The sequence below is a fragment of the Pterocles gutturalis genome, unplaced genomic scaffold, assembly GCF_000699245.1.
Source record: "Pterocles gutturalis isolate BGI_N339 unplaced genomic scaffold, ASM69924v1 scaffold53424, whole genome shotgun sequence".
In the NCBI taxonomy this organism is placed as follows: Eukaryota; Metazoa; Chordata; class Aves; order Pterocliformes; family Pteroclidae; genus Pterocles; species Pterocles gutturalis.
The window spans coordinates 3,046-13,743 of NW_010132792.1; the positions used below are offsets into that span (position 1 = coordinate 3,046).

General features: G+C 38.7%; 1 protein-coding gene across 1 annotated transcript; it reads left to right on the top strand.

The window, feature by feature from the left end:
* Window positions 1-888: 888 nt before the first annotated feature.
* On the top strand, window positions 889-9,309 carry LOC104467253 (the record flags this gene model as incomplete). Its single annotated transcript, XM_010080975.1, has 2 exons — window positions 889-918; window positions 8,313-9,309. Coding segments are annotated over exons 1-2 (1,027 nt in total), but the record flags the coding sequence as incomplete, so codon positions are not given.
* Window positions 9,310-10,698: the final 1,389 nt, after the last annotated feature.

A 10,698-nucleotide genomic window follows, 5' to 3' on the forward strand; every position in this document is an offset into this window, starting at 1 on the left:
GTTGTTATTTTGATGGGGTAATTTGAACAAACTAATTTTTTTTTAAGTTTATTTTTTGAAAGTATAAAAAAAGTCAAACCTGCATTTTCACAGGGTTAAATGTCAATCTTAACATTATGCTTGCTTGACTTTACTGAGTGATTCGTTGTCAGGAAGGATTGCTGTAAGCACATGCGTCATCCTGTAATGTTATGTCAGCCAGGGGAACCTGACTGAATGAAATGTCACTTAAACACAGTCCTTTGAATTCATGTTAAACTTGATAAATAAAAAAGCATAAGAAAGACAAGCTTATCTATCTAATCTTTGAAATATTTTTAGAGATCTAATACAAAAAATTCCCTCCCAATTCTGACACAGCCAGGTCCACCAATATTAATAAACAACTGCAATCACCTAGAATAACAGGCCAGTACTGCATGTCGTTCCTGTAGTGTGCCGTGCCTTTCAAATCCCTGTCCATGGGCCTCAATAACACACGGCTGTTACAATGCCCAGTATAGGTTTTACCTCTAAGGAGCCTAACAATAGCTTCTATTCCAGAACAGAAATGGCTTTTTACAGGACAAAAGCCTTTTGTGAAGAGAAAAGTTGAGCAAAACCGTTTTATACTCAGCTGTCTTTGTTTCCAGGCAGGCAGACAGCTAATAATGTGCATTTGTCAGTTTCCTACTCTCATGCTGTTCCAGAAAGTGGTGCTCTTGGCCATGACATGTTGGGGTTGCTCTTTAGAGTTCCTCATCTGCGTGGCCTTCTGGGAAAAGAACTTTACAGCAATTCTGTTTTAACTAACCTTTATTATATCTGTGCCTATAAATACAGGTTGTCTTTCTACTAGATTTTTACTAGGCCATTTCTAATGGTGACTGGTACTAGAATGAAGTGGACATGAGCAAAAAGGAAGATCTTACTCAGCAGGTAAGAGACTGACTGTGAATAATTTTTGAGCAGATATGCTGATACACAGTGCTTCTTGCATCCACCTCAAGATTTCAAGGGAGTGGATACTTCATTGTGGATCATGTGCAAGGCTATTCATTCATGTATGTTGAGCATGGTTTAATTCTGAAGCAAAGGCAGGTCAAAGAAAGGTGTCTTGTTTAAGCCAAAAAACCCCATCTAACTAATTTTAACTTCCTATATCTTTTATTTATAACTTTATCAAAAGTAATAGAATTAGAGGTCTAAAATCTGATCCCATTAATATTGTGGGAAAACAGGTTGGCTTTGGCTTTATTAATGTAAATGAAAGCACTACAATTTGTGGACCAGAGTCTGACCTGGATTATAAAGTGACACTCTTGAGTCAAGCTACTGACCTAAGTGGAACTGATGAGTTTCTCTATGAGTGCATTTTAAAACAGGTGCTGGTCCTGAATTTGTAATCTATACTTTCAATAATAATGATAAAGTATCTGTTATTTTGAGATCTCATTGTGAAAACATGACATTAAAATGTTTAATTAGAAATATTGAGAAACATGTAGTGTGGCTTGGAAGTAACAGTGCAGGCTGAATTCCTGAGGCTACTAGACACTTTTATCAAGGTGAACAAATGGATACTTTATATGCCAGAGGTGCACCTACTCTGAATCACTGACTGCCTCCTAGACCATCTTTGTATATGAAATGCATCACAGAAATTAGACACAAATGTCTTGTAGATCATTACTTCCACTCCCTCACAAATGTCTTCCTGAGAATTAGCCAGCTGTTAAATGGATCCTGCTTTTAGGTCTCATTTACATTGCTGCAAATTGCAGATGACACCAGCAGTGTACCTTTGCGGTTTCAAATCACTCTGAAGGTAGGATCAGCTTCTTTATTTTGAGACACTATCTTACTTTAGGGTTTTGGGTTTTTTTAACATGGTGCAGGTGGCATAGTCCAAGGGAAAGTGTTTGCAAATAACCTTGCCACAAGGACAATGCTGCTGCTTTGAGGCAGCAAGAGAATCAATGACCTTGAGAAGCTAATTTAATACATTTTTAATTCTCTCCCTCCACCCTGGGAGGGGGGAGGGTGAGCGAGCGGCTCTATAGAGTTTTGCTGCTAGTTGAGTGGGTTCAAACCACAACATATACATAGTATGGAGGCTTTGGATGGGAGTAACAGGTAAAAACAGGTGTCAGGTGTGAAAATAAGTGGTACAATATTGTGAGCTAAACTCGTTCCATTCATTTTCACATGAAGGACAGTAATAATCTTGAGTATATTTAAAAGTTTCAAAGAAAGAAGGAGACTTTGCTTCTGCGCTTAACATTACTGCGTATCTTACTGTGACCTATGGCAAGTTTGTGCTTCAGCTTCACTAACAGCAAAATAATCACATGTACCTAATATCTATGCCACTTGCAGGTCCTTCACTAGGAGGTTTTTGTAGCAGTAAATGACTCTCAAAGAACCACGTCATCAAACGGTGTCAGTGAGGGAGAAATTAGTCACAGCAATATCTTGACAATGTACTGTGATCTTCATGTCTCTAGCTTACAAGCCACAAGTGTCTGTTTATCATAGCACACATTGTTTCAGCACTGCATGCCAGAACCAAAACCCCTCTCTGTGCCTGGAGCTACTCCTTGGAAATGTCTCTGTTGTCCTCCGTACAATTCCATGGACAGATTCCCTCCTGGTACAAATCTGTGTAGCTCCAGGAACTCCAGTGAAGCTTCATTAATTCCCAGGAGTAGATAATTTGTTCCTGCATCTTCTGCTCCTTTACTGCCTGGTTACAGGGGGAGCAGCTGGGCAATGCTTTCCGTCTGTCAAGGGAAGAGGCAGGGAAGGCACTTGGACATGGGACTACTTGCTTTATGGGTACTATTGTGTAAGGTCTTAAGCAGCATCTCATGTTGACTCGACTTCTAGTTTTTGAAATTCACTACTACACAAAAAGATTAATTAAACTTGACTGTACCATCCTGGGGGAGCTGTAAAGGGTAACCTGGGAACAGCCAGAGCGGGCCAGAAAAAGTGCCTCAGCATTTGGTTTCAGAGCAATTGAAATACTTTGAAAAATTGTGTTACTTTTGAAATAAAACTGGAAAAAAGGTCAAACAATGTGAATAATGTCACATGTCAACATCCGTTGAAAATATTTGTAGATTTTTTTAGATTGGAAACATTTTGTTTCAGTTTTTCAACTTTGTTTTATATCATAGGAAAAAAAACCACCAAACCTAAATAAAGCAGTTTAACTTCTTATAAATAAAATATTTAGCTGACCAAAACTTACATATTTTTGACTTTTCTGTTTCAGTATCCCATGTTTTTCTAATTCTTAGTTATACCAGACTTTGACATTTTGTTCTTTGCAAAACTAATCTTTCATTCTTGAAAAATCATCAGCAATAACTCAGGAAGATCATCATATTTTGACCTTTTAACAATCAGTTAAAATAATGGCTAAAATTGCTTAATAATCTGAAACAAAAGAGAAAACAAAAATGTGACTGAGACCACAGTGCCTTTGCTGAGTGTTTGCATCACTTTTTTGGGTAGCCAGCAGCAGGAACATTGGGTTATGTTGTTGATTAGATATACAAAAACTCCTGCTAGAGTTGCACCTTGCCTCTTTCACCTTTTTCTGTGATAGAAATCCTTCTGCAGCTATTAATCTACAGTTACTCAGAGCACCTTTTAAACTAACTCCTTCTCTCCCTTTTTTTCCTTTCAAACGCTATAGCGTGAGTTTCTTTTTCTCATTTGCCTGTCTCTTTTTGTCAATATGTTTTTGAGAGAGGTTAGCATTTGCAGTCTTGCCTGAGGTCATGACACAAACAAAATGTAGAAGAAAAATAGAAGACCCCCTCTGCAGCCTCTGAATACGCCTCACAGAACATTACAAATATGTTTTCAGTCACCTATAAAATTGTTTTAAGGCAAAAGTTCAAGAATTGTCTTAGATTTTCACCTGTGTTTCACACACCAGAAATCTCAGCACTTATTATTCCTCCCAAAGGCAACACTTTACATTTCCAAATGCTCTCAGCTTGTGGACTGTCAGGTTTACAGATGAACTGCCATTTGACAGCGTTGTATTTCGTGATATAGTTACTGTTCCTCTTCAGAGCTTTTAAGAAGCTCAAAAGTGAACACAAACTGATTAAGAAAAAATGCCTTAGGTGTGTGTTTTCTGTCTTACCACAAGATACAAAATGTCTATCAGCTGTAAAAGCCTGATGATGTGCCAGAAGTGTCATGTAATTGGCTTAAACAGAGCAAAACATTTCATCTGCACAGTGCTGAAATATTTGCTTGCTGATACTGTTCTCTATTCTCTCCTCTTCCTACCTGCATGGTGCCCTAATATGCTGCTGTAGTGCACAAGTAGCCCTTATAGTCTGTTGATAGTCACAGATGTCCAGACTCTTGTGTACTGAATGGACACAGCAGGTATCTAGTGAAGACAAGCAAAGCTGTTGTTTGTATGAGTTGAGATTATCTGCAATGGGAAATGAAGTCTGATCCACCCAATCCACTCCTACTTTTGCTGCCTGTTGTAGGGCTTGCGCTGGTCCACCTCTACCAAAACCTTACCGGATGCAAAGCCCCAGCGTAGTGGCGGTCAGTGTTCCAGTATGAGTTGCAGCACTGGTGCCAGGAGTCCTGATGGAAACCAGAACCTGGGGGAGTACCAGTACCTATCAATGACAATTAACATCAGATACATCTTTAGAAAGACAAATCTAAATCTCAGATTTGTTGCACAATGTGGTCCTCAATGTTTGTATTTTGGACCTAATCCTTCTGATAGGAATATTTGAATCACCACACAAGCATTCACTTGCTAAGAAAGAGAAGAAAATTTCAAAACTTTCAAGACCTCTGACTTAGGGTGCCTGTAAATATTTGAAAACAAGCAAACAAAAATGGAATGATGCTGAAACAAATGTTGGCCGAAAGAACTTTCCAGTAGCTTTAGTATCTCCTGCTACTGTTGCCACACAGCAACAAAAATGTAAGAACATTCAGCAAAGAAATAAAAAACAATCAGAACTTTTGCCATATTAATGCCATGACTGTTTTGCTTTCCCTCCAGCACAGCAGGACACGTGGTGCCATGAAATTAAGTCATGATCTGTGTGCTCACTTGCACTGTAACTCTTTCAAGCTGCTATTTTTTTTTTAATCATCTCCGTAATCTGTAGAAAAAACTTGCTTGAAATAGAAAGTTAAATGGATAATTTATAAGTCCTATTTCCTGGGTGCTGTCCCCTCTGTGCACAGGTACTAGGCCTTTTCTGATGTCTGACGCCACACAAACTACTAGACAAATAAGGCTGTGTTGTAACTCATGCATATGACTGCCTTTAAAGGGTTTGTACCTTGCAACAAATCTGGCACAGCTGAATTCAGAAAGTACTCGGAAAGTAAGTGCAGAAAGTACTCGGAAGGATTTCTAAACGCCAGTCCATAAATGTCTGAGTTTATGTAGAAGTGAAGAGTCCTTCTCCTGCACAAAGTCACAGTGTGCCTTGTGCTGAGGACCTTATGCTCATAGGTTGTTCTCAGCATAAATGTAAGAGTTTTGTTTATTTGAAGTTAAAAGTAATCACTGTTTCTTAAGAGCAATGGGTGCGGTGCCTCTTTCAGGTCTGTAACCAAAATGCAGTACCATAGTCTCAGTTTCTTCATGGAAAATAAACCCTTTGCAGACTGATAGAGATACATTAGAGTTCTATTGCAAATGAATGTTTTCATTAACAAATTTACAAGTGATCAGTCCTCTCTGTTCAGACAGAATTTGTTTTGCAAGGGATTATATGTGGGGATGGTACCTTCTGTTCATGAAACCAGTTAGAATGGGGCTAATTAAGTGAACAGTTTGCTTTGGATACATGGAGTACTCGTTGTCTCACTTCAGTATACAGGTGTTAGAAAAAAAGATGTGCTCATCTTTCCTTCAGTCGTTTTACTGAACACTTTTCAGAAATCTACAATAGGGGCAACAGGAAAAAACTTAGTCTAACACTGAAATTTTCAATGGTTATGTTTGAGCACAGAGAGTGGGAATACATTATAAAGCAGAAATGCAGATGATGTTACAGTTATGTTACTGCTTTGAAGTTATTCAAAGGAAACTCAAGAAGTCTGAAAATTTCGTAAAGTGGAAATCAGGATATTTTAACGATGGCAATCTCTGCCACAAAAAATATTTCAGTAAATACTTTTCCTAAATTCATTTAAAAATACAATATTTTAAAAATAATTTTATACACCTAAAAATTTAATTTGATGCCTCTCTTCTTTCAAAGTTTTCTGGGTTTTTCCATTTGGCAGACACTGGTTCCTCCACCCCTACTGTTTTCCCCCCAGCTTCATTCACTTTCTTGTATTACTAATGGAGGTGTTAAAATTCTCCATTACAATTCTCCATTATAAGCAGTTTTTGTCTGCTTTGCTATTCAGTGAAGTTCCTTCATTACATTTATATTCCATAACGATGCAGAGCTGTAGGAATTAGTCCTATTCTGCATGGGTGAATGTGTAGAGGTATCAGCAATACCCCCAGAATTATTTTACATGGCATTATAGGGTGTATTATGGGAATAAACCAAAGCCTTTAGGCAAGGAAATGAGTTAAGAATTGAGTGCTAAAACTGAGATAAGTGAGGATTTCTGTTGTGTATGAGCCAGTAACGGTGTTTGATTACTAGTGAGCATCACAAGCACATCCCTGTCAAGAACATGCATAGGAGTTACAGGCACAGAGTGGCTTGTCCTCCCGATAGAGCTGGTGGCCAGCTGCCTTCTGTGCCAACAGCAATGCCCCAGCAAGCTCCCAAAGTAGCTGTACGTACGGCATGTCACAGAAATTTAGAGCAAGGAGAGAGGAAGGAAACATTTCTGTGAGCGCTGTGTTGGGAGAGAAGTCATGAGCCTTTTTTGACTAGACAATGATGGAAAATAGCATAATGAGAAAACAGGGAGAACAGGCAGGAATAATATAGACAAAGGGAGGTGTTGATGACCTTAATGGAGGCCATGTAACTGTTTCTTTCCATATGCACGTTAGACACTGCTGCCTTTTCTTCTGCGTGCTTTTGTCTGCCAACAGGAATCTCTTTTGCCTTATCCACACTGGCATTCACTTTGCTTTTGTGCAGATCCCTACTTCTTCTGGAAATTCAGAAATTGGAGAGAGTGCAGATTATTGCTTTGTGGAAAAGGTAAAGAACGGTCTCATTCAGAGGATATCTCTTGGTTTCCCAGTGTTTTTACAGGTGTTAATTCCAGCCCAACCCAAGCAAACTAAGGACTGTTGGTTAAGCTGCTGAGTCTTAAACAGATGCTTGAGTAGGTATTCATACGCAATATAACAATTTGTGGTTGGCTATGGAGTGATTTATATTTTGGTTACACCATATTGTGAAGTCTTTTTAAGACATTGTGAGATGGAGAATTCAATCCATACCTTGTTAGTTTGTGAAATTATTAATCAGCCACATTATTAAAATCTCTGCTATTTTTTAATTTGAGCATATCTGGTTTTGATTTCTTGTCCTTTTTCCCTATCACCATCACATTAATAACACTTGTGGTAGGATCAGGATATTTAGGAGGGGTGATGATCCAGACACTTCTTGATATGGTCTTTTCCAACCTTAATGATTCTATGATTCTATGATTCTATGATTCTATGATATTCTTTGGGATAATGCAAGCAGATTAATTTTTGTAGCCCCTTTTTTGCACCTTCTCCACATGTTTACATCAATTTTGAAATCTGCTCCCAGAACTAAAATATAAATCATACCAATGCCATATATAAAGGTAAAAATAATCTTCTGGTTCTTTCCTGTTTAGACATCCAAATAGGGATTTCTCCCTTTGACGACTGCCCTAGAAGCTCAGTTATTTGGACAAATTTATTTTAAAGTACTGCTGATGATCTGTGTTTCAGGGCAGTAAGTTTTCTTTTTGAATACAAATAAATGCTTTTAATATGGGCAAGAATATACTTAAATGTAATTATTAAAATAATTTTTTTCACATTTAAAGAGCACATTTGACAAATGATGTCACACAGTGTATAATGTCTTATATTTTAATCTACTAAATCTGCCTAAAAACTATATTATTATGGCGTTTTCACCAATTTGGTTCTAAAACATAAGAAAAAGAATAATGTGAGAATTTTTACAATCAAACTAGCAGAATTTGAGGGTTAGTAAGTGTCCACAGAAACCTCCATCAGAAAGAAGTAATGGAAGTGCTGTCAGGTAAAAGTAGCTGTGGTAGTACTCCATTGCCATGTTCTGTTTCATTGTTGAGTGTTATTTGGTTGTATATTTTATTGCTGGTTACAGAACACATCTGAAAGTGACAATGATGAAGTTGATGGCAACAATATATGTGGTTTCAGAAAGAAAAAGGGAGTCAAAAGTCCTACAAAGTACATTCCTCCTTTAGAAAAAGAGAAGATGGAGCTGTCCTGCACTTCAAAAATCCCAGATGCTTGTCCCCTTCAAGGAACGACTGGTTACTCAGAACCACCATCAGACCCATCTCTGCAAAACCTGGCTAGCTTTCCTCAAGTACAAAAGGACAGAGGGGGTTCTGATAGTTCCCATGCTGGCAGCAACATGAAAGAAGACATGTCAGGAGAAACACAAAAAATCCAGGAAAATGTTGACACTGGGAAAAGAATAATAGGAAAAATGTTTGAGGAAATAGATACACCAGCTAAAACAGAGCAGCCCATGGGTGTGCAGCCTGCAAGGAGCACGGGGAAAGCTGGGTCTGCAGAGACAGCACGCAGGGGAGAGGGCAGGGAGAAGGCAGAGACTCAGCAAGGAGAACGGGGTGGGATGGAAGAAAAACACGCCAAGTTTCACGTGACAAAAGTAGGCTCCCTGTGCAGCACTGCAACCACCCAAGGAAGTGGTACTGCAGAGTCCTTCACAGGGGCACCTGGCATTTCTAAACGAAGTTTGCAAGAGTTGAAAAACCTGCCAGGTGAAGGTCCTCTGGCTGATTATGGGCCCAACTACAGTGGCAAGCCAGGTGGCACTTTTTCTCAGAAAAATTCGAAGCCCCGGGAAAAAGCAGCTGGCAAACAGGGCCGACCTTTTGAGACTTTCAGTCCCCATTTTGGAGAGGAGAATCGAAAGTACTACAGCTTCCACAGGGAGGGAGTGGGGCAGCAGGGTAAATCTCTCCTGGTCCTCAGCTCTGCCGGGTCTGATCAACAACAGCCAGTGGGAAGCAACGTGGATCAGCTCATTCTGAGACTACCAGCAGCTTCTACACACGCAGAAAGCACAGCTCCCGAGATTCAGTTTGACTCCTCCACAGACCACGCTGGTAAGGATATTTAAACATCACCTGCTCTCCTGTTAAAGTTAATACTACTGTTGTTTTATCGTGTTTTGTTAAACCACAAACTTTAGTCAGAGATAGTACACAAGAAAATGGACATCTGTGGTTTCTCTGTGATCAGGATGGATCAGGAGTTGTACTCTACACCTTTGCTGGTTTTTTTTTTTTTTTTTGGTAAGGTATTTGTGAAGCCCAGCTGCCTGTCAAAAACTGCCGTGCACAAGTGGTCACATCTTTTTCACTAAAACTTAAATATTTCCTCATTTAAATTGAGCTCAGGCAATGTTTCCCAAAGGTCTGCTAGACACTGCAAAGCTCTGATGGCATCTGGACTTCTTAAAATTTCCTTTTTGTTAATATTTCCAGCAGTGGAAATTGCTCCCGTGTAGGGTTGATGTTTTCAGTTATCCGTCCTGTGGAGAGGACTGGAATGCAAAAGCATCTAATATAAACTATAGAGGAGGAAAAGCAAATGAGCCAGTGAACTTCCACCTGTCTTCATGTTCAGTAAGTCCATTTTGCAAATGTTTGTAGAGACAATTGATTGCTACTAATAGGCTTTGGTTTCTTTGAAACTGTGAAGGCTATACTTCTGGGCTAGCTGGAAAGTAGCAAACTGAAAGCTACTGCTAACTATGACAATGTAATTAATGGGCTCGAGCAGTTCATTGTTTTGTGTCTGTTCCGGGAAGCACACAAACAAAAATTTGCCAGTTGACTAGATATCAGATTAATAAATTTCCAGGAGCATGAGGCTCAGATCATATTATCAGCTTTTCAGAACAGATGTCTTACTCTCTGACACCTGACTGGTACAAGAAATATGAATCTTATCTCTTAATTGATAAAATATCTTGTCCATCATTAACTACATAACAACATATAATGGTAGCAATTAAATTTATACAACAATATTAAGTTATCCTGCTTTTTTTTTTTTGAAAGTGTCATTTGAGATGGGTAGAAATATTGCTGTACATACTCTGAAAACAGACAATTTGAATATATCAAATGTTTTTAGCTACAGCAGGATTTCTCAGTAGACATATTGTGTTACCCAGTTTGAACAAGCCTGAACAAGATATCCACGAACATTATCAGTGCTAACTCAGGGCACTGCATGAAAAGTATAAAGCTTTGAAAAGATATTTTGCTCTCAAACCACTCTCTATTCATGTCTGTGAGAATAAAGGGGTTAAAGGATTATTTCTCAGCCTACACTTGATGCTGTTCCCTTTCCAGATTACATTGTTTTTTCCATTGCTGAAAGGCTAGCAAAATGCATTGTCAAATTTAGATTACTACTGTTTTCTCATTGTCTGCAAAACCAGCAAATACATTTCAAAATATAGGAATAACTATTCTTTGTCATAA